Consider the following 22,945-nt stretch of genomic DNA (forward strand, 5'->3'; position numbering starts at 1 on the left):
TCGGGTTTAGTGACCTCATCCAAAGACTCTAGAAGGCGTCTTGTCGTTGATAGAAGCCGTTGATTTGGCAGCGAGGATGGAAATGTCTCAGTCGACTTGGCTACGCTGCCCAGGTGCCCAGGCGCAGGTGCCAACCCCGCCTTTCCTCTCTGGCCTCAACAGTAATTTCCGGTTTCCTTCATTCATCCGTCCACCCATCCAGTCTTCAAGGACAGGGATCAACTCCATCTCTCAGAGTTCTGCTAGTCTCATTTCAGCCAAAGTTCTGCCACCCGACGTTCGCAAATGTGTCTTTGTTTTAATCTATTTTGACAGCTCCGTTCAGCCAGGGTGCCATTGACGAATGCGATGTCGAGCAGGTGGCACAACATTATCAGCCTAATGTGACGATACGTCTTCAGGCCTTCACCGTCTGCTCCAACTGATCGCCCATGATCGTCGTGAGCATATCTATCGTATGTACATGTACGGGAGGCGGCTGCTGTTGTGCTTCGGACCAGCCGATGCTTCGATTCGGCCACGATATTTAAATCCAAGTGGCTGGGAGAACCATGGTGCCGTCTTATCGCAGTCAGGCCATCCTCGCGCGCCCCCCGCCAATGCCACCGTTGTCCAGGGTCCTTGAATGCTCCCTTATCCACATAACGAGCCCGAACCGGACAATGGCTGGAACTTGATCTATCAGACCCAGCCCCCAATGCACTGTCGGACTCTAGCTCCGCACTAGGGCTTTGATTGTCCAGTTATTGTTTCTTTCAGGGTCCACTCGATGTTGAAGTTGCGTGCCTAGTCACGACGGGGAAGACCTAGACTACCAACAAAGGCTGCCATTATGTTGAGAGCGAACTTACCGTTAATGATGACAAGGCATTGACGGCATGATTGCAGTTAACCGAAATGACGCATCGGCATTGTCTTCCCTACCCATGCCGGGGCAGGGTCAAAGGATAAGAAGGACATGGCTTGCCATCGCTTCTAGGATGTTTTCTCTTCGAGCGAGCTTCTCTCCACAAGAGCCTCTGCAACTCACGGTCGTTTCTCCGGTGTTTCATTGCTGCACTAGTAGTGCTTGTTCTTGATATTGCTCTTTCTTTATCTTCCTCAAACTATAATATCCGCACGCTCTTGACAGTCTCTCGTTCATACCTGTTCCGCAATGAGGGTCAACCCTTTGCTCCTGGCCACCACCCTGGGTGTCATGAGCGGTGTCCTTGCGGCACCTGCTCCCGCCCTAGTTCAGCGTGGTGTAGAGTTATCTGGGTCCTTTGGCGGTGACCATGACTGGGACTGGGGCCACGGTGGAGGTGGTCACGGTGGTCACGGCGGTCACGGCGGTCATGGCGGTCATGACGATGATGACGATGATGATCACGACTGGGAGCCTCCCACAACCACTCCCTGTGAGACAGAGACGGAAACTCCTCCGCCAGAGACCACTCCATGCGAGACGGAAACTGAAGACGCCTCCTCCAGAGACCACTCCATGTGAGACTGAAACGGAGACTCCTTCAACGGAGTCTCCTCCGCCAGAGACCACTCCATGCGAGACAGAGACACCTCCTCCTTCAACTGAGACTCCTCCTCCAGAGACCACTCCATGCGAGACAGAGACGCCTCCTCCTTCAACTGAGACTCCTCCTCCAGAGACCACTCCATGTGAGACTGAAACGGAGACTCCTCCTTCGACCGAAACTCCTCCACCTGAGACTACTCCATGCGAGACAGAGACGCCTCCTCCTTCAACTGAGACTCCTCCCCCAGAGACAACTCCATGCGAGACAGAGACGCCTCCTCCTTCCACAGAAACACCCCCTCCAGAGACCACTCCATGTGAGACGGAAACAGAGACGCCTCCACCAGAGACCGAAACTCCTCCTCCAGAGACCACTCCATGCGAGACAGAGACGCCTCCTCCTTCCACAGAAACACCCCCTCCAGAGACCACTCCATGTGAGACGGAAACAGAGACTCCTCCTCCTTCGACCGAAACTCCTCCACCTGAGACTACCCCATGTGAGACGGAAACGGAGACGCCTCCCCCAGAGACCGAAACTCCTCCGGAGGAAACTCCGGCCCCGGCTCCCCCGAGTACCAGCTCCTGGACCACATCTACATCTGTCACGATTCCTCCTGATGAGACAACCACTTCGATTCCCACCGGAACATCACCTGAGCAGCCTACTTCAACTGGCACAACCCCAGCTGCTCCGGTCTTTACTGGTGCCGCTAGTGTGGACCGTTTTGGCTCCCCTCTCGCTGGTGTGATGGCCATTGCTGCAATTGTTCTTGCTTTCTGATGAATTGATAATAATTGGGGGAAATAATGACATTAGGGTTAAGTTACGTTCATGGTTTATCATTAATTTATGTAATGTGCTATGTTTAGTAGCTAGTCTAGTATAGAGCCTTCCCAGGCTCGTTTGAACTTAATTACTTTCTTTTAGATAGCCTATAATCAAGATTCCAACAGCTGAGTGACAAAAGTAGTCATTCGTGGTCTCTGACACAGCCACAGTATTATATAGTTCATCGGCTGTGGCTGAAACTGTCCACTTATCTTATCTATCCCGTCAAAGGACCGACCTTCAGTACTGAGTGGCGCGGTGAGCCAACTACGCCACAACGATTTTCCGCGGCAGCTTCCAACCTTCCTTCGGTTTCATTTTTGTGAACTATCTCAAACAATTTGAGGGTTGTGTGTCACCCTCGGAGCTACTACACAGACACTACTATACACGGACTCATCGATCTGATTCTCCTTTCCGCCTGTGTCACTCCTAACATCACAGCAAAATGGATGACCTTCAATCACTCGAACACCTCTCCCTCATATCGCGCATAACAAACGAGCTTCAAAATCACCTGGGAGTAAGCGATAAAGTTCTCGCCGAGTACATCATAGAGCAACATTTAAAATGTTCTTCGTTTGCCGAATTCAAGAGCGCGCTAGAGGCGATGGGAGGTGACCTATTCCCGATGAGTTTAATGGAAAGCGTGGATCGATTAGTGCTTACGATGCATCCGAGATATAAAAACAAAAATAAGAAAGACAGGGGTGATGAACACGTTGAAAATGGGGCAAGCGATGATATGGATGCGTTAAATGCCTTGGAGAAGAAGGCGCGTGTCTTCAAGGGCTTGGCGGTTCCGGACCAGGAGCCGGGATGGGCGGAGGAGGAGTATATGGAGGTTGGGAATAAGAACGGATTGGGAGTTGATGAGCACGATGCGAAGGATAGTGCGATGGATGATACATTCGCGATGCTGGAGGGGTTGGCAGGGAAGGCGAGGGCGAAAACGACTACAATAACAGAGTCACGGCCAGTATCGAAGAGGAAGCGGAGTCGTAGTCGGAGTCCAGAGTACGATGATTATAGCCGGCGCCGACGGAGGGATCGGTATCGTTCGAGGTCGAGATCGAGATCGCGGAGTCCGGCTTATAATAAGAGGGATGAGGATCCAGTGGATGAGTTCGGCCGGTCGACTGGTGGCCGGTCCTCAAATGACGATGAATACCGCGATGGACGGAGTGAACGCCGGAGGAGGAGACGAGCCGACGAAGATTACTTTCGCAAACCTCCGCCTGTTGAGCTCGATGACTCGCCTGTTTTGTATAAAATCTACGACGGGCGAGTTACGGGTGTGAAAGACTTCGGCGCGTTTGTGAACCTGGTGGGCGTTAGGGGAAAGGTTGACGGGCTGGTGCATGTATCTGCGATGCAGGAGGGTACGCGTGTGAATCATCCCTCAGACTTGGTATCTCGCGGTCAGCCAGTGAAGGTCAAAGTGATCAGTATACAAGGCTCACGCATTGGCCTATCCATGAAAGAGGTAGACCAGGAGACTGGGCAGGATCTAGTCCCGCAAAAGCGCCTTGCATCGGGAGCGAATATGGAGCGACTAGATGGCATGCCATCAGATGATAGATACGGCAACCTCAGTGCGGATGTGCCTGTTATTGAGGAATCCGACGGCCGATCTATGAAGAACCGAAAGCGTCTAACATCCCCAGAGCGCTGGGAGATCAAGCAGTTAATTGCGTCCGGGGCCGTTTCCGCAGCTGATTACCCAGATATTGACGAAGAATATCATGCTACCTTGACCGGAGAGGGCACATTTGAAGAAGAGGAAGACATTGATATCGAAGTTAGAGACGAAGAACCTGCTTTCCTGGCGGGTCAGACCAAGATGTCTCTGGAGCTGTCTCCTATCCGAGTTGTCAAGGCTCCAGATGGATCCATGAACCGCTCCGCAATGGCAGGTACAAATCTAGCCAAGGAACGAAGAGAGCTCAGGCAACAGGAGGCCCAGGACAAGGCAGCCGAACAGGCAGCTGGGGTGGATCTCAACGCGCAGTGGCAGGATCCTATGGCTAGTGAGCGAAAATTTGCGGCCGACCTCCGTTCTACTCAGCAAACGGGGACTGACGAAGCGGTTCCGGAGTGGAAGAGGGTCACGATGGGCAAAACCCCGTCATTCGGAAAGCGGACGAATATGTCAATCAAGCAACAGAGAGAAAGTCTGCCGGTCTACAAATTCCGCCAGCAGCTGCTGGAGGCCGTAGCGGAAAATCAGCTACTGATTGTTGTCGGCGATACCGGGTCAGGGAAGACAACGCAAGTGACTCAGTATTTGGCTGAGGCAGGCTGGGCCAATAAGGGAATTATCGGATGTACCCAACCTCGCCGTGTTGCTGCGATGTCGGTTGCTAAGCGTGTGGCTGAGGAAGTCGGCTGCAAGCTTGGTGCAGAGGTTGGGTATACAATCCGTTTTGAGGATTGTACTAGCCCAGAGACGAAGATCAAGTACATGACGGATGGAATGCTCCAGAGAGAAGTTTTGCTAGACCCAGACTTGAAAAAGTATTCTGTGATTATGCTTGACGAAGCTCACGAGCGAACCATCGCGACTGATGTCCTCTTTGGGCTGCTGAAGACTACACTCAAGCGGAGACCAGACTTGAGGCTCATTGTTACGTCCGCCACGCTAGACGCTGATAAGTTCTCTGAGTACTTCTACGGCTGTCCCATCTTCTCTATCCCTGGTCGGACATTCCCTGTGGAGATCATGTACTCGAAAGAACCTGAATCAGACTACCTAGATGCAGCTCTCATCACCGTCATGCAGATTCACTTGACTGAGCCTCCTGGCGATATGCTGCTGTTCTTGACCGGACAAGAGGAAATTGACACAGCGTGCGAGATTTTATATGAGCGGATGAAAGCTCTCGGTCCAAGCGTCCCAGAGTTGGTGATCCTCCCAGTCTACTCAGCGCTACCCAGCGAAATGCAAAGTCGCATATTCGACCCTGCACCCCCCGGCGGCCGGAAGGTTGTCATTGCCACAAACATCGCAGAAACCTCCATCACAATCGACAACATCTACTACGTCATTGACCCGGGTTTCGTTAAGCAAAAAGCCTACGACCCAAAGCTGGGGATGGACTCACTAGTCGTAACACCAATCTCCCAGGCGCAAGCCAAACAGCGTGCCGGCCGAGCAGGCCGAACTGGTCCTGGAAAATGCTTCCGCCTCTACACCGAAGCCGCATACCAATCCGAGATGCTCCCTACCACTATTCCCGACATTCAACGCCAAAACCTGTCGCATACCATCCTCATGCTGAAAGCAATGGGCATCAACGACCTGCTCCACTTCGACTTTATGGATCCTCCGCCGACAAACACCATGCTCACAGCTTTAGAAGAGCTTTACGCACTATCCGCACTAGATGACGAAGGTCTTTTAACACGTCTAGGCCGCAAAATGGCCGACTTTCCCATGGAGCCAGCCCTAGCTAAGGTCTTGATTGCTTCCGTCGACATGGGCTGCTCTGAGGAAATGCTCTCCATCGTCGCCATGCTCTCCATCCAATCCGTCTTCTACCGTCCCAAGGAAAAACAGCAACAAGCAGATCAAAAGAAGGCCAAATTTCACGACCCCCACGGCGATCATCTAACGTTACTCAACGTTTACAACGCCTGGAAAAGATCCGGCTTTAGCAACGCCTGGTGCTACGAAAATTTCATCCAAGCACGCCAGATTCGCCGCGCGCAGGACGTCCGCCAGCAACTCCTTGGCATCATGCAGCGCTATCACCACAAAATCGTCTCATGCGGGCGCAACACTACCAAGGTGCGACAGGCTCTTTGCACAGGGTTTTTCCGCAATTCAGCACGCAAGGACCCGCAGGAAGGGTATAAGACGCTTGTCGAGGGAACTCCTGTGTACATGCATCCTTCTTCTGCAATGTTCGGCAAGCCTGCTGAGCACGTCATATACCACACGCTTGTGCTGACGACGAAGGAGTACATGCACTGCACGACGGGGATCGAGCCAAAGTGGCTTGTTGAGGCGGCGCCAACCTTCTTCAAGGTCGCGCCAACGGATCGCCTGTCCAAGAGGAAGAAGGCAGAGAGGATCCAGCCGCTGCATAATCGCTTTGCTGGCGAGGATGATTGGCGCTTGTCGGCACAGAGAAGGCAGGGCAGGGGTGGTGGCGGTGGGACTTGGGGCTAGATGTTCTAGTCTTCTGGATTATAAGTGTTTTTCTATCATCTCACTCTACTGTGTTGTTCTATGTCATGTATACCCAGTTAGAATATATTTTGGAGGTTGTATTATAAAGTTATTTCTTCTGCATGATCTATTTACGGAAATTACAAACTTTACAATGTACGGGGTGCAATCCTTACTACCCCGTGATACCTGGCACCTGCAATATCTCGGCATTCAGAAGTAGATCCAGCCGGGTAACACTCTTCCATCGGCGATAGATAAAATACCGACATCACGACATCGGCATCCAGCCGATCTGTCGGCGATAACGATTTCCGTATCTCTGATTATCGAGTCCACCCGTCACTGCACCAGCTCTAGTGTCTCGCTATGCAAATAAAGGGTCTACAGGCACTGATAAGAGCCTGACGGCCACGGCTAATTCTGATAAAAGACCCCAGCAGACGAATCTCGACTGTCAAGCCGTCAGTCTTCAGAGCACAGAATCAGTCTCTCAGCCACGTGGGACGGCGGCGAACGGCGGCGGCGGCGGGCGTCGCGCCATCGACGCTAGAGTTTCGACTCGGCTCTTTCATCGAATTATCGAGTCGAATCGACTTCTCAATTCTTTTACTTAAACAGGCTTGTCACGAATCCTGCGATACGACACGATAGCGATGTCGGGTAAGCTCTCCGCCTCCGCACTGGTCGGATGTTCCGCCTCTGACAGGTGCAAACTATAGGGCAGTGCGCCGTAGCGTCGGCATTCCTAATCAGGCGAACCTAAGCCGCGGGCTCTCGTTAAGATTCCTTATGCGGGAAAAAACGTCGGACGTTTGTCCGGTTGCCCAGCTGCAGGCGCTGCGTTGCAAATCGTCCAGGCTCTAGCCAGCTGATCCTGACCGAAGCCAAAAGACCTGATGCTGACGAAGGTTAGCATCAAGTCTTAGAAGTCGCCAAGTCGGAATTCGGCTCAGACGTCGACTGCTGTAATTGTAGGTCTATTGAAGCCATACCCAGAGCTATCTCCAGAGTTATCTCTAGAGCTATATTCCAGAGCATATCTTGGCCGAGCTTGCACCAGCGAGCTCTAGGCGCGAGTCATGAATGCGGCAGTTGAATAGGAAACCGGAAATAATGCAGATTCGCAATTTGCACCGTGCTCGAGCGTGGTGCTATAGTGGCTCCCACAGAGGCCTGCATCGCAACTTTACTCGCGAGGGGGCCCAGGGTCAGTGCTACGTACTGGGCCCGGCAACTGCCACCATCAGGGGCAGGCTCCAGCCAGCTGAGTCCTGACAGCTGAGCCTGTGGTCGCGCCTTCCCATGACACGGTCCACAGTGGGGAAGGCCGCCGGGAAGCGGACTGCCCACTGTTGGCCGATCAGTCACTTATCAAGTTAAGCGATCTTGGGGCCATGGACGGCTAAACGGGTGAAAAAAATACGCTTTTGGGACGAATAGGTCTCGATGCTCAGGCCAATGCTCTGGACGCCCGAGTGAGAGAGATGGTCAGGACAAGCTCTTCGCCACCAGTTACTCCAGCCGTTCATCTCTTTTGCCCTTGCTTTGTCCAGGGGGATCCGGTTGGCGCCTTTCATGGTACGGCCATGGTTGAGCCGAAGTTTGGTCCTGCCGGGCGTTGTAGGATCCGCGGTTGGCGAGTCATGGCGATCGGATAATTCAATGCTGGCTGGCTGGATCGGAACGAAATGCGGCCGGGGCAATTCTGGCTAGGGAGCGTCAACGGTAGCTCAACGGTAGGTCTAGGTCGCGCGGAATCGTGGCTATATGCAGTGCGGAACGGCCAACGCTCGCTGGGCCGTGAAACTGCCCCGATACAGCAGGTGCAGCAGATGCAGCAGATGCTGGGAGCTCAGTCGACGCTGCCAACCTACCCTTAATCTGCCAGTGGTGTCTACCCGCCCAGCCCATTTTCAGACCTCAGCACTGCGTCCTGGCGGACCTGAATCTGGGGATGTTTTTCCGGGCAGGCGAGGAATCCGGGGATGGGGCTGATCAGCACCGGGGACTGGGCGGTTGGGTCCGGTCAGTACTTTGTCTGTTCATTGCTTTGAAGAGTCAGTGGACGGGAATACTCTGGAGCAAAAGAGGCGGATGTTAAGGGGCCACCCACCTGATTGAGTGATCGATCGTAGAGCTGCCTGGCCTGGATGATATACCTGGGCAGGTCTTTGGTACTACTAAGGAGCAGCGGAACAAGTCCGATAGAGGCCAGAGAGACCGGCTGGACCTGCTCTGGCTGCAGTGCTTTATCATTATCCTAGTATCCATTATCAATTATCGCATGTGGGGTTCGTCGGCCTTCTCCTCTTCTGCTATGATTACAATTCCAATTCTAGTTCCATTCCCATTTCAATTATATTTCCCAATCGACTGCCTTGTGTGGGAGTTGTGTCCATCCCCCCCTCCCTCCCCCCCTTCGTGTCAATAACTTCACTTCTACTCCAAGTGGAGCGATCTTCCCTACTCCAAGTCGAATCATTCAAAGGCAGCCATGTCCCTGATGCTCTCGCAGTCGCCTGTAACGCATGCCTCACCTGCGCAGCACTCGCGCCGGCTGAGCGTCGGAGCCGCAGCGAAGACGCGAACATGCGTCCACTGCGGCCGCAGCTTTCGACGCACCGAGCATCTCGAGCGTCATGTTCGCACTCGTGCGTCTCTGCTTTCTTAATCTCTCTACAGAGAAATCCACTGACTATTTTACCAGACACAAAGGAAAAACCGTACACTTGCTTGTGCGGCGCGGCGTTCTCTCGCCGCGATCTGCTCAAGAGGCATATGGGCATCACCGGCCATGAGGACGTCAATCCGCCCAATAAGAGCACCTCGCCCAAATCGCAGCACCGAACCGACCATGACACAAAGCAACGGATACGGCGTGCTTCGACGGCGACTGTGCGATCTCGACGTGAGTCTGTCCCAAACGCTGCGTCGCAGGACCCGAGCAGCATGCCTCCGTCGCCAGTGGACGCCGAACCCGTCCACTGGACGATGCACCAGAATACCAGCTACATGAAAGACGAGAACGGTTATCCTGATCCGGCCAGCGATGGCACCCATGACCCAGAGATCCTCGAGGCAGCTCAGCTGCTCCTCCCAGGCGGAGCTACACATGGCATCCCCAACTACACACGTATGTCCCACCCTTTCAAGTATCAGGCCTGCTCTTTTTGGTGCCTCGGCTAAGCCCACCAACAGCCACAACAACATCCTCATACCTCCCCGAAGAGCCACACCACTACGAAGATTTCACCAACTTTTTAGACTCCCTCAATCTACCTCTCGAGTGGGGGCCCGGCCATCACGAGGCCCATAGCAACCAAAACAACAGCTCCCTAACAACAGAGGTGGCAGAGCCAGGTCTCCATCCATTGTTCAGAGAGCGCGAGCGCGACAGATCAGATCGAACCCGAGCCGATTCTCCCTTTGGCAGATCATGGCTCAACTCGGACCATTATCAAAGCAGCTACGCAGGCATGATCTCTGAATATGGGAACTACTACCACCATTATCACCCACCAGAAGACGTCGCTCGCGTTGTGGTACCAAATTTCTGAGTCGCATTTTTACTGCTGCTGCTGTGCTCTAAACATCGTAATTTGACGGGAAAGAAAAATAGGAATGCTGTCATTTTGCATGGGCCTGGATTATTCATGCTTGGTTGGCGGTCGTTTGGCTTATCCCTTAGTTTTCACAGTACATATCTTGCGCTATGAGTTATGATATACCATCAAATCAGAATGTTTCCATCTCCATTTTCCGTTCAAATCGGGCTTGGGCATTGCGAAGCACCTTTTAATGACATGCTAGCAACTTAATGCGACATACACAAGGCTTTGCTCAATGGCAATCTAGCTGGCGCTCATCTGGGCACAAAATATTCAAAACCTAGAGTCTTCCAATCGGCCGTTTCCCAGTACACGTCTTCCTATTTTCCTTCCTGCTAGTCGCCCAAAACACTAATAATTCATGTCTTGAAATTTTCGGTGACAGACACTGAGGCCGTGATATGCAAGTGAAGATCAATAACTGCTTAGACCAGGATTCTAAGGCTAGATAGGTAGGTAGCTTGTACTTGTAGATTAGATAAAGGCAGCTCTCAACCTCATACGATCCATTGACTGCAGCCTACAGTCTAAGTGCTATATGTACAAAGTCCGGTCGAAGGTGGGGGTTCTACTATAATACTCCGTAATATAGCCCACTTTTCTTCGATGATGGCATAGCTCTGATTTCAGAGTCGGCAGAAGAAGTGACGAGCTTTGGGTGGATTTAGGGGTTATGTCATTCATACCTAACGATGAGGATGCAAACAAGAATATTCGACGGTAGGTTGCGTAGTATTGTCTGTTTGGAATGTAAATATATATGTACTTAGATGCTATCCTACGAATACTAAGGACCAGGTGCATCGGGTAGAAGACCAAGCCAGTCAATTCAGAGGGAGAATCGGGGTCAGGGCCAGCTTACCCTGCAGCTAACTTAAATATATGTAATCGCTATGGGCGTGGAAGACACAGCGGGACAGGATAGGATAAGACAGGACAGACGATTCCCGCACAGACAGAGACGGAAAGAAAGAAGATTGTGAAGTGATGCAAAAAGAGATCGGACAGGATGAGAAGGCAATGACAGGAATATATGAGAAAAAGAACATGGTATTTGCGCTTCATTGTACACAGCACGATGGAAGTAAATGGCCAACGGAAGATAATTTGAGAGCAAAGCAGGCTCGATCTGGGACGGACCAAATAAACGTCGAGGTATTAGAAAATCTTTGAGGCAGCTCAAAAAGGAAGCAAATGAGTAAAGAAGAAAAAGAAGTGGGAAGAGATGGAGTCGAAATGCTTCTTCAATGAGCAGAAATAGAATCTGGTCTAAAAAGCGATCAAAAGCAGGCGCCAGTTCTGTGCAGAAGCCTAATGCTGTGCCAGCGGCTTGTGCTTCCAGAAATCCAAGCTAGCCACAACATCTTCGCCTGAATCATCCTCATAGGCGTAAAGAATCTGTGCCGTTAGTAACCCGTCTTTTCAAAGGGAGAAGATCGAGCATACCTCTCGTGTGGAAGAATGTAGCATGCGAATATTCTTTCCAGTCATGATATGGATCAGTTCGCTCGTGTCGATGTGTCTGAACTCGATAAAGTTCGGTTCAAATGCTAGTATGTAAGGCAATGAGAGTGCAAAAGAATTGGGATTCCCTTCCCAGGAGATCTTCCAATCCGCCCGCGCACGCCAACCATTGCGGTTAACGAAGAATGAAAAGTCGCTGTAGTTCAGTAGGAATTCTCCATTCAACCGTTCGATATGAATGGGTTTTACGTTCTCTTTGCGTGCGACAAAGTCCAGAGATGTGTCTGCTTGGTCCAGAAGAGATTGAGTCTCTGTCGTTTCCAGACTGACAACCTCGAAGCCACGAGCACAACCAACGCAAAGGGTTGATCGGAGGTAATGGATCGACGATGATTCTGCCGGGATGTAGAATTCCTGTAGATTGATTAGCTCAGAAATCAGGACTGATGTGGGGGCTAAACTAACCTTGAACGGTTTTAAGGTATCTTGCCCGCTCTGGAACATCTTGCTGACAGTAGACTTCTTCTTACCCTTGGCTAGATTGTCCATGGGCTCATATACTTTGATGGTCGTTGAGAGAGCCGAAGTCTTGACTGAACACACCAGGTGACGTCCAAGACCGATTCCGGATTTGAAGAAGTTCGCATGACCCTGGATCTTCTTCGGTCTCTTAGCCGCTGGGTTTTGGCCTTCGGTGACCTCAAGAGCATCCATCGGATAAGAGTACAAAGTCTTATTCGCAAGAACCAAGAGTAGCTGATACTCCTCCAGCGTGTCAATCTGAGTCACTTGACTGACATCTAGCACTTTTCTTGGCTTCGCGGACTGGTCCCGTGGGTTTCGGTCCGACACGTATATGCCGCTATCTGTGCCATATACAAGTTTCCGACCACCATCTTCAGCATCGAGTTAGCTAATATCTAAGCAGGGTCGCAACGATTCATACCAATTGGGACAAGGCAGTTCACCCTGTTCACTGAATTGAAGAATTTTTCGCAAATGATGTTTTTGTTGTAGAAGTTACTGTTGCGTTCTCGGAGCTTTGTCTGCTGCTCGTCCACTAGCTCCAGGAACTTCTTTCGTTGTTGTGAGGATGAGGCATATAGCGTCTGCTCGTATCCACCTTTACCAAGATGCCTGAAAGTTATCGGTAGGGTATCTTTCGCGGCCGGTGGATTCGCAGCAGTCTTGTTGGCAAGTAACCCTGACGATGGCCTCTTCGCAATGCCAGGCTTTGGGATGACCTCGTCCATTTGGGGTATTACCAAGAGTTCTAGGGGAATAGGTTTCCTGTAGACTCGGTACTCTTCTCGCTTGTTCACGACCTTGATTCTTACCAGAAGAACAGCATGATCGAAGAGATATACTGTAACCTCCGAGTTATCAGTAGGCGTTTTCTTAAACGCCATTTTCGTCAACATTTGTCGGTTTTCTTCTGTGAGCTTCAAATCAACATAGTCACCTGGACCAAATTTCAACGAGGAATTGAGAGACACCAGGTTGAAGTGGTTCTCGGCCCTTCCACTCTCGGCATTGACACGGGACAAGAAATCCTTGATAATCCTGATCGCATGCGGGATATCTTCTTTATCCGCACTCCCCTCCGCAGTGTTTTTGCCGACCTGTTCTAGCAGTAGAGGATACCGAGCCAGACGTGTAGTTGGTTTAGTCAGGTAACCGTTCAGCTCCAGTTTCCGGGACTCTTTCAGCCGTTCAGTCTCTTCCACAAACTTTGCGAAAGCTGGATTCGAAGACTTCTCCTTCTCAAATTCGTATCTGCCGTAGAGCTGATTTGCGCCATATTTAATGAACGGATCGAAACGCGGCACATGTTGCAAGAAGATGTCACCGACCGTCTTCACAATATGACTTTCCTTTTGCCTTGCATTGAGAGCCTCAGAGAGTGCGCCATTGACTTTGAGAACATCTAAGCAGTTGCCAAATACAGTCCGTATGAACTTCTCCCGTCTGTGCTCGGGAATGGGGGAGTTGCTGGCAGAACGTAGTGGCCTCATCCAGAAATCACGCAGATATTCTAAGTCCTTCACAAAGTCTCGCTCCGTGTACATGATCTCGAAGATGATCTCCTGTCGCTTCTTCTCTTTATCATCGACACTGTCTGACACCTCTTTGGGGACCATGTTAATCCATAATTTCTGGTTGTCGCCGCCATCATCGTCGCCGTGCAGGCTGCTCTTTGAGGCTGAAGTTCGGAGTACCGGAAGCGGGTTCATATTCAGCCTGGCTTGTTGCTCGAGTCGTCTGGGGCAGGCGATAGAATAGCACAGGCTATCGCGGTTACAGGTTGGAGAATAACATTCGGTTAGAAGAGTGAAAACACCATTGACCTCGGAACTAGGCGCTTCCTCCCCCAATGTTTCCTTAAATTGATAGAGTTCGCCGGGGGCGTCTCGGAGGCGGTGATCATAAGTGACGTCGTGGAAGAGTTTCTGCGCGTCCAAAGCGCGTCCAAGAAGGAGAGCAAGGTTTCGATCAGTCGTCTTGATGATACTGCAGATAACATCCACCGCATCTGCGCCCGAGAAAGCGTTTTGGTACGAAAGGCCGTTCTTCTGTTTCTCGCCCAGCGGGATTTGCTCTCGAAATGCATCAGCAACCCGCGAGAGAAGAGCTGGGTTTACTGCAAGCAGTTTGCTGCGGCGCGAGTTGTTCGACACAAGGGTCGTTGTCGTCTGAGCACTAGGTCTGTGAGTTAGGTTGCTTTGCATGCTCATTGTACGATCAGGTGCAACAGTTGATGCCATGGAGAAGGTCCTAGGGTTGGGCATTGGACCGTCACTTGGCGGGCGGACCCTTCCATTCATGTAGTCGGAGTAGTCGTCATGTTGCGCTATTGGCGGTTGAACAGGCCCTGATGGCTGGCGCCTATTGGGGATCACTCGTCCAGACCCGGTTCTTGTCGTATGCATCGGCTCGCGATCCATAGAGTATGAAGTCAGGGACATGGCGCGCTCATTTCCGTGTCGTTCGGGCACCACACGTCCTTGCGGTGTCATTGGAGTTGCTGGATTATACGGCTGATTGCGAGAAGCGATCGCTGATGTATGGTTGAAGCTGTTCGGCTGGGGCGGTTGGATTGGTGGCCCTCCCAGTCTTGCCATCGATCTTGACCTGTAGGGGTCCGAATTCAGGGCAGGATGAGGAATCGCTCGATTGTACCCCTTGGCATCTTGATAGGGAGGACCCGGAACTGGTCTGGAATCTAGACGCTGCGGTTGAGGATAAGCATAGCGCCCAGGGTAAGGTCGAGGAGGCCCCTGAGGAGATTGCGAAGTCATAGTAGCTGAACCGGGGTATGCCTGGTAATATCCGTTTGACTGGCTCGGGGGGTATCCGTTCTGCATCGGGCGCTGTGGCGGGAGAGGACCTCTCTGCATTTGTGGGCGCGGAACCTGCGATGACATCGTGTGAGCCCGCTCTTGGGAGAACTGGGGCGTTTGGGATGTCATGGTCTGCGAGCGCCCAGGCTGCCGTGCTCCGCCAAAAATTTCTGAAAAGGCAGCATCACGCTGGACAGAGGACGGATGACCATGAGGCCGGTAGTTCCGGCCTTGCTGGCCCCCAATATCGGCCATTGTGAAATATCACCTCGCCGCGCTTTTGAGCTTATCCCTCTTGATTCGATCGCCGTAGAGAACACAAAAGACGGCAAAAAGGAGACGAGTTGGATCCGAAATCGCAAACAGAATCGAGGACGGGGGGTATCGAGTCTGGTCGTAAATAGCGCACAGCTATGTTTCGGGTTGTCGTTCGATTCGTGGGGACGGCGGTATGGGGGAAGAGGGGGGTCAACAGACAGTGCTCCACAGCAATTAAGTGATAGTCGATCAAAAGGCAACCAAGGGTAAATGGTAATAGAAATAAGAAAGACAAGAACGAAGATCTGGGAAGGAAAATGTGAGATACGAATAGTCCTTCAGTGATAATTCATGCCTCGATATGTAAATGGCGACACCGCGTGGTAAAGTCTAACGTGAATCAAGTAGCAGCCTTGAGCGCAATGGCAGACCAGTGCCTATGCCGTTCATAACCTCAGCATCCTTCCCTCAGCATGGATTGGCCGGTCGAGAGATCAAGTCTGGACAACGAGCACCAGACAAAGACGTCAAGCAAAGGAAACGAGGTGGCCGTCGAGGGAATCACCGGTAGTCGTGGATGGGAATGCCGTGCGTGAAGAAAAGAGAGCACGGGGGTGGAAATGAAGGTCAGTTGTTGGGTCGAACAGGCACATGTCAGGCTTAACCCAGACGGGCGAAGTGGCTGTCCGCTCTACGGCGGCCCACGCATGCAACTTGCTCCCTTCTCTCGTGCTGTTCGGTTGCCAGTTCTCACTAACTATACCGACTCAACTACCTGAAGCTTTACATCGCTTCTACATTGTCGTTCAGTATCTCTCATCGAGACCAGAGCAATCCTGCAGCTTGTGTCCTCCATTTCGAACCTCCCTTCCCTCATTAAAGAGAGCATCACCATGACGGAGAGCGAGTTGACACCCAAATTCGCCCCGTTCCTGTCGTTCGTGAGTTATTGGAATGCGCTTGAATATACCTCTACATCGTCCATGCTGACAATCAATTTAAATACAGGCAGGAATTGCTGCAGCCGTAAGTGCCAAACCAGCAAGCGATTATTCAACTTCTGGACTAACGAAGCCGCATTAGATGATATTCGGATGTACGTTCTCAAAACTCGCAGCTTGCTGCAGAATCACCAAGGCTCACTGATACAGCGGCCGGAGCGGCATATGGAACAGCGAAAGCCGGTATCGGAATCGCCGGTGTGGGAACGTTCAGGCCTGATCTAATCATGAAGGTAGGAAATGCGTGCTTGGTATACCCTGCTCTTGTTAGTTTCCGTGCTAATTGCCGCGCCATGACAGTCCTTGATTCCCGTCGTTATGTCCGGTATCATCGCAGTCTACGGTCTAGTCATTGCCGTCCTTATCCAGGGCGATGTCACTGCGCCGACAGGGAGTGAACCGTCATTGAGCTTATATGCGTACGTGAAGGGATGCCCTCTACTCGGACCTACTCTAACCGCAAGAAAGGGGTTGCATGCATCTGGCGTCAGGTCTGTCGGTCGGCCTCGCTGGAATAGCTGCCGGATACACGATCGGAATCGTTGGAGATGCCGTAAGCAGAAACCGAGTGGCCACGAACGTCAAACTAGCTAACGAATGATACAGGGAGTTCGCGCTTACATGCAGCAATCCAGAGTCTACGTCGGCATGATTCTCATTTTGATTTTCGGTGAAGTTCTTGGGCTTTATGGGTACGTGTGGTCGAAGCTGAAAGGCTGCCAACGCATCTTACTAATCTTGACAGGCTAATCGTTGGTCTCATCCTGAACTCGAAGAGTTCGAACTGAGCGCTATTTAAGTTTTGCAACTGCTTCTCTGTTTGGACGACATCCGTGATTTGTACATCGTCCCTTCACATATCACGCCTCTACCTACTTTTATAGAACTCTTGGCGACGACGGACCTATAGGACACCTCAGAACGAACCCAGCGTCGATCTATCTAGATCGCGGCTGGGCCTCGTCCACGCACTTCCTCACATGCTCCGGCATCCGCCTTAGGGCGAGTTCCTGTACTAGTACTCCGTACATGCAAACATGTGTTTCAAATACAAATACGATTAGGTTGAACCCGCGTTTTCCATGAGGATCGAGAATTGGATCATACTTGACATTGCCACTATCTGGTCTTGTGATGGGCGGCATACTTCGTTTTGGCAGCAGTCACTCTGTATGGACTGCCCCGCCAGCCGGTAACGTCAGAGTCTCCGTAGCGCCGCCAGCAAAAAACCTCTTAGATCCCGCAGTAGCAATACACCTTTCTTTCTTAGTTTCTTAACCCTCTAGATCTGTTCTACAGGTCTACGAGTTTTCTCCTATTTTCTGCGCGTTTTAGTGCTTCAGACTTGTCACTCGCTCAATTGCCAGTCGTTGCTTTTTCACGCGCAGCGCTCATCCTTCCCCACTGTTTCCCGAGACATGATCTCGCGCCATTCAAATGGCTTCAGGAACCGTAGGACCCTCGCCACCTAGTGGTGTGCAGGGCTCATCGGCCTCTGATAACTCCGGGAACCCAACTCCCGGAGAGATTCATGACAGGGAGAAGCGCACAGTTGCGTCTGTCCGGCCGCAGACACAGCGGCACCCAAACCCTTTCGTCATCACCGAGCGGCCAGAGGAGAAACAGCTGGGGATCTCTACCCGTCAGTTGAGCGTCCGCGACTTCGTATTGCTGAAGACCCTCGGTACCGGTTAGTAACAGACCTCTATATATACGTGGCTGGAATCTAATGGTGGTATCTGTCTTGCGCAGGTACTTTTGCTCGAGTATGGCTGGCGAGATTACGCGACGACAAAACGAGACCAGAGAAGGTCTACGCGCTAAAGATCCTAAGGAAAGCTGACGGTATGGACAATCAAATGCCATCCCACTGTCACGGTCTTGGCTAATAAACCGGGACTCTATTCAGTGATCAAACTCAAGCAAGTCGAGCATGTTCGCAACGAACGGAAGACCCTGGCGGATGTGTCTGGCCATCCATTCATCACGACATTAATCGCCTCATTTTCTGATAGTCAAAGCCTATACATGCTGGTACTCTCCAACTCTGCGTCCACTGTCTTTGGTCGTTGACTGACATCTCTCGAGCTTGACTATTGTCCTGGGGGTGAGATATTCAGCTATTTGCGCCGTGCGCGACGTTTCAACGAGAATACCTCGAAATTCTACGCGGCCGAAATCACCATGACGATCGAATTCCTCCACGATGCCGAGGGTGTTGTATACCGCGACCTGAAACCGGAGAACATCCTGCTTGATGCTGACGGTCACATCAAGCTCGTTGATTTTGGGTTCGCAAAACAAATTGGCGACCGCGAAACGTACACTCTATGCGGCACTCCGGAGTATCTCGCCCCAGAGGTGATACACAATAGTGGGCATGGCCTTGCTGTTGACTGGTGGGCTTTGGGAATTCTAATATACGAATTTCTTGTTGGTCAACCGCCTTTCTGGGATCAAAATCCAATGCGGATCTACGAACAAATTGTCGAAGGTCACATACGCTACCCTTCGAATATGTCACCCGCTGCACAGAACATCATTTCCCTGCTGTGCAAAACGAACCCAGCCGAGCGCCTTGGACATATTTCGGGCGGCTCAGCCAGGGTGAGGACGCATCCGTTCTTTGAGAATATTAACTGGGATGACCTTTTCTATCGTCGTATTAAAGGACCTATCATCCCTCGTGTCGACCATCCCGCGGATACAGGGAACTTTGAAGAATACCCTGATCCTGATCCGAAATCTCAGACCATATACACTGAGGACATGCGTTCCAAATATGAAACACTCTTTAGCGATTTTTAGGACAACCAGCAGCACCCGATCGCTATTATAACTGTACGCACATTCAACATTGCGGAATGGTATCACACGTCCAACAACCGGACTGTGCGGGATCCCTAGCCGAAGAAGTAGGCTTCGGCCCGCTTCAAAAGCCAGAGTATAAAGCAATTCTGGTACACAGCAGGGCATCCTATGCTACGCGAGACTCGGTCGCAGCGGTTTGATCATCTTCCTCAATTGCCGCTAAATCACTTCTCAATTGACTGTCAGACTGCCTATATCCTCATACCGGTTGGGGACATGGCCGGGCACGCTTCCACCATCTGTCTTTGCATGTCAATACCTGTCCTTTCTCTTGGACATATCACCCCTTAATGGTTTTTCCAAGTTGCGTTCCCGATTCTTCCGAGTCACGGAGAGATTACAAGCACTATTCCGCCAATCCAAGTCCGGAGGCCATACTGTACTTCTCTTGACTTCCATCATAACGGCTCCATCTCTTTCTGTTACCTATCCTCAAGTGCTGGCATTTTGGCTAATCAGTCAATGATGGATCCACTATCTACTCACCATCTAAATACGAAGTCTTTTTTTGCAACACATTTCGCCGTGGGCATTTGATTCCCTAGCTGTCCGTATTACTGCATATGTGTATATACTCCTAAAGGGATCTTGGTATAGTGCATAATTAAGTGCATAGGTAGCTTCCCTAATTGGCTGTAGATATTACCTTGTCTTATGCTTTTGGGAGACCTACGATTATGTCTAAGAGAACCTATACTATTTACACATGAGTATTTTATTACCAAGGCTAGCAAACTCCAATCTGTAAACGGACTATTCAATACAGAGTACTTTAGCCGGGCAGATATCCCAACTCCCAAACTCAATGAGGACCAAAGCCCAAGCGACTAAACCTTGAAGATGAATGAAATTACGAACGATATATGAGCCACATAAGAAGAATAAGTCTAATCGAAAGAACGTTTCTGGGTACATACCAGCACTCAGATGACACCGCGCGAATACACCGACCCCTAAAGATGGTGATTCGTGAAGCAATGTTCGCTCCTAAATAGCAAACATAGAAGTTTGTGACGGTTTTAAGGATCATTCACTGGCCCAGGATGCTCAGAGGCATATACAGGTTGTCAGCGCAATCGTACAGTGACTCGTGAGATGATTTTGGCCAGTTCAAAGGTCATAGATAACTGTCAAGAGTCGTCTGATCAGGCAATGAAGGCGGAGTAGTGAAGAAATTTTCGAAATCCTCTGAGCCCAAGTTCATACAAGGGGTTTGCATTCACATTCTCGTCGTGCTACAAGTGACATTGAACAAGGAGGCCTTCAATAGATGAGGTAAGCCCTGTCCAAGCCTAGAGATTCACGGCAATTCACAAGAATTAGACCAGTCAAAGGAACTAAAGAGCTGCAGTACATATATGGGCATATATTAAAGCATGATCTGCTATTAAACCCTCTATTGATTACTCAGAACATGTAAGAAAGAAACAGCACGTATACACATACACATCGTTACTGTGGGCGAAGCGCATATGGCTAGGTTGACAAACCAGCCAACGGCAATCAGTATCACCAACTCCAGACCGAGAACGATAGAAGGGCTGCCGGCTCAGAAGACTGTTTTACTGGCAACCGAAGTCGCCAAAGGCGTGCGCAAGAGTCCCTCTGAGCCGCACAGCTTGTGGAATCTCTCCGAAACGCGGGGCTGTTGGATAGCAGTACCAGTTGGACCATCGGGGAATAGTGAGAGACAACGTGGCAGTCACGCAGAGCCGGTGTGGCCTTTGAAGCGGCAATGCGTCATTGCTGCTTCAGGTCCTGTGCGATGGGCTTCAAGGCATTGAGATTCCATCCCTATCGCGAAAAGCCGAATTATTCGATCTTGGGCACTAAAAAGATGATCTTCTTAGAGCGAGGGATCGGTTTTCCACGTTCCTAGGGAAGTTGTCAGCTTGCAATTAACGAGCAACGGCGAAGAGATGGCCTACCTCCAAAATTGTGTTTGACGAATGCCATAGGATCATCTATACCCTGAGCACCCATTTGCTGGACCCCGGGGCTAAAGCTAGTGATTGGTAGGACTACGACGTCGCCAACCTTTTGATATTCAACCTGGTTGGTAAAGTCCTCATAGGTGATATTGCGGGTTGTTCCAGGCTCGACATAGAAGTATTCTGGGTCGTTGAAATAGCGAAACACCGCATCTGTCCAAGCTGCTGGGCCTGTGAATTCAACAATGGTTTTGTCCATCTTCCCTTTTTTGAGTATTCCCGCCTTCTTCATCCGTAGGGCTTCTTGGGTAATGTACGTCACGATATCTAGCAAGATCGGATGGCCCGGCTTGGACTGGATGGTCCACTGGCAGAACTGAATCCTACGAGAGTACCAGTCATGCCAGTCTGGCCGGTCCGGATCAGCCTCAATTCCGACAACGAAGCCAATAGTTGACAGGTCGAGGCTGTCCGGTAACCAATCCACCACTGGTTTAAGCGCAGTGGTATCAATATCGCTATAAACTCCACCGCGCGCCAGGAGGATCAGATACCTGAAAAAGTCGGCTTTCATTACAGGTATCGGCATTGAATTGAACGCCTCAAGCACCTCAGGGATCGAGCCATATAAGTATTTGACGAGGTGATGAAGGGTATCGTCTGGAATGACTTGGTGAACGAAGCTGGGGTTCATCTCGGTCCAGCTCGCCTCCGGTCGTCGTAGGTCCTGACTAAACCACACAGAAGCCGGAGTATACTTCCATGTCTGCCAGATATATGCGGGGAACTTGGCTTCCAGGTTGTAAGGAAAATGGTAGCGCAGGCGTTCGCGCAAGGGAGCAGTAGCTGGTGGAGGCGGCTGCTTCAGCGGCTGCTGCTGTGTCGAGTCTGAACTCTCACTTGATGTTTTCCCCTTTGTTTCTTGACTGATCTCATAGGCAATGTCTTCTGGGGACGCGGCCGCCGCAGACTCCGGCCCAGAATGCGACGATCGAAGGAAGAGAATGAGCGTAATGAAGATGGCAGCTACAATGAGCGCCTTTCGAAAAGTGAGCATTGCTGCAGATTTGCGACGGTGATTTGGTGGCGAAGATGCAGTTCCAATCCGAAATGCTGAAGTTCACCCAACCTTCTCGCGGCCCCCGATCAGCAGCCGTCAATCTCCGCGATCAAGCCAGCCAGCTTTTGAATCCGTTCAGTGTTGCCTTCACTGAGAGACCCCCTGACAGCCGTTCATGTCTGCTCGTTCAAGAGTTCAGAAATTGGTGGGAGCAACAGGCGCAATGGCAATAGTCGTGGTTGACCAGGACAAAGGCTCCGCTATACTAGCGCGTCGGAAGTCGGCGAGCTCAAACTGCTCGGCTCTGATTAGATAAAGGACCAATTGACCAGCAATGGGAGATCACACTGATTTAAAGACAGAACAAAAGGAAAGCCCGCGCCAATTCGCAGCAGGAAGCACAAGAAGATATTGAAAGGGTGAGAAATTGGTTAGGCCTGACGTGGGCCGCTGCTGTCGTAATGCCGGGCAAGAAGCGGCGGACTTGGAACTAAAGTGGCGCCCACGCCGCGTGGAAGCTGCAGTTGCAATAATGCTTAGCACTCGCTCTGAAACCGCGAACACTAATCCTGATAAATCCTGGCGGTAATCGGAACGCCAACTTAGTACCGTCTTGTGAATCTGCCAGCGAGATTCAGGGGCTGGAAGTGTTTTATACCTCCAACTGTGACATCCATGTCACTTGTGAGTCCGCAACGAGCCAACCGCCCCACCGAAAGACTTAGCAGGGCTGGTTATCTTCGATCATCGGAATTCTCCTCCATGGTAACTGGGGATCGATGTTGTCATGTTGTATCTCGCGTCCGTTATCTTGCTGTCATTACCGCATCCGGCCAACACTGCAGTTCCAGCACATGATTTCTCCGTCACAGAGATCATCGAACGTTAC

General features: G+C 51.1%; 7 protein-coding genes across 7 annotated transcripts, besides 1 other annotated feature; 5 read left to right on the forward strand and 2 right to left on the reverse strand.

Moving 5' to 3' along the window:
- Positions 1-22,945: part of a sequence feature (contig 1.80 1848..335440(-1)) that runs on past both edges of the window.
- ANIA_04722 (uncharacterized protein) lies at positions 1,028-2,443 on the forward strand. Its single transcript, XM_657234.2, has one exon. It carries the CDS (start codon positions 1,278-1,280, stop codon positions 2,295-2,297), a length of 1,020 nt encoding a protein of 339 aa, XP_662326.1. The 5' UTR covers positions 1,028-1,277; the 3' UTR covers positions 2,298-2,443.
- On the forward strand, positions 2,794-6,919 carry ANIA_04721 (putative RNA helicase-like splicing factor (HRH1); the record flags this gene model as incomplete). The annotated part of the gene is made up of 1 exon (XM_657233.2): positions 2,794-6,919. The coding sequence occupies one exon, from the start codon at positions 2,794-2,796 to the stop codon at positions 6,517-6,519; it is 3,726 nt and encodes a 1,241-aa protein (XP_662325.1). The 3' UTR covers positions 6,520-6,919.
- ANIA_04720 (C2H2-type zinc finger protein) lies at positions 9,017-10,079 on the forward strand (the record flags this gene model as incomplete). The annotated part of the gene is made up of 3 exons (XM_657232.1): positions 9,017-9,173; positions 9,230-9,655; positions 9,721-10,079. 3 exons carry the CDS (start codon positions 9,017-9,019, stop codon positions 10,077-10,079), a joined length of 942 nt encoding a protein of 313 aa, XP_662324.1.
- rom2 (putative Rho guanyl nucleotide exchange factor (Rom2)) lies at positions 10,847-15,190 on the reverse strand (the record flags this gene model as incomplete). The annotated part of the gene is made up of 4 exons (XM_657231.2): positions 10,847-11,528; positions 11,577-12,008; positions 12,060-12,490; positions 12,541-15,190. The coding sequence occupies 4 exons, from the start codon at positions 15,188-15,190 to the stop codon at positions 11,442-11,444; spliced, it is 3,600 nt and encodes a 1,199-aa protein (XP_662323.1). The 3' UTR covers positions 10,847-11,441.
- ANIA_04718 (V-type proton ATPase proteolipid subunit) lies at positions 15,667-16,982 on the forward strand (the record flags this gene model as incomplete). Its single annotated transcript, XM_657230.1, has 8 exons — positions 15,667-15,781; positions 16,004-16,134; positions 16,202-16,219; positions 16,311-16,427; positions 16,495-16,613; positions 16,663-16,747; positions 16,801-16,886; positions 16,940-16,982. 8 exons carry the CDS (start codon positions 15,667-15,669, stop codon positions 16,980-16,982), a joined length of 714 nt encoding a protein of 237 aa, XP_662322.1.
- Positions 17,632-19,002, forward strand: ANIA_04717 (cAMP-dependent protein kinase catalytic subunit pkaB; the record flags this gene model as incomplete). Its single annotated transcript, XM_657229.1, has 4 exons — positions 17,632-17,884; positions 17,947-18,039; positions 18,104-18,228; positions 18,283-19,002. 4 exons carry the CDS (start codon positions 17,632-17,634, stop codon positions 19,000-19,002), a joined length of 1,191 nt encoding a protein of 396 aa, XP_662321.1.
- ANIA_04716 (glycosyltransferase family 32 protein) lies at positions 20,625-22,053 on the reverse strand (the record flags this gene model as incomplete). Its single annotated transcript, XM_657228.2, has 2 exons — positions 20,625-20,940; positions 20,994-22,053. The coding sequence occupies 2 exons, from the start codon at positions 22,051-22,053 to the stop codon at positions 20,912-20,914; spliced, it is 1,089 nt and encodes a 362-aa protein (XP_662320.1). The 3' UTR covers positions 20,625-20,911.

Source organism: Aspergillus nidulans, chromosome III (assembly GCF_000011425.1).
Source record: "Aspergillus nidulans FGSC A4 chromosome III".
In the NCBI taxonomy this organism is placed as follows: Eukaryota; Fungi; Ascomycota; class Eurotiomycetes; order Eurotiales; family Aspergillaceae; genus Aspergillus; species Aspergillus nidulans.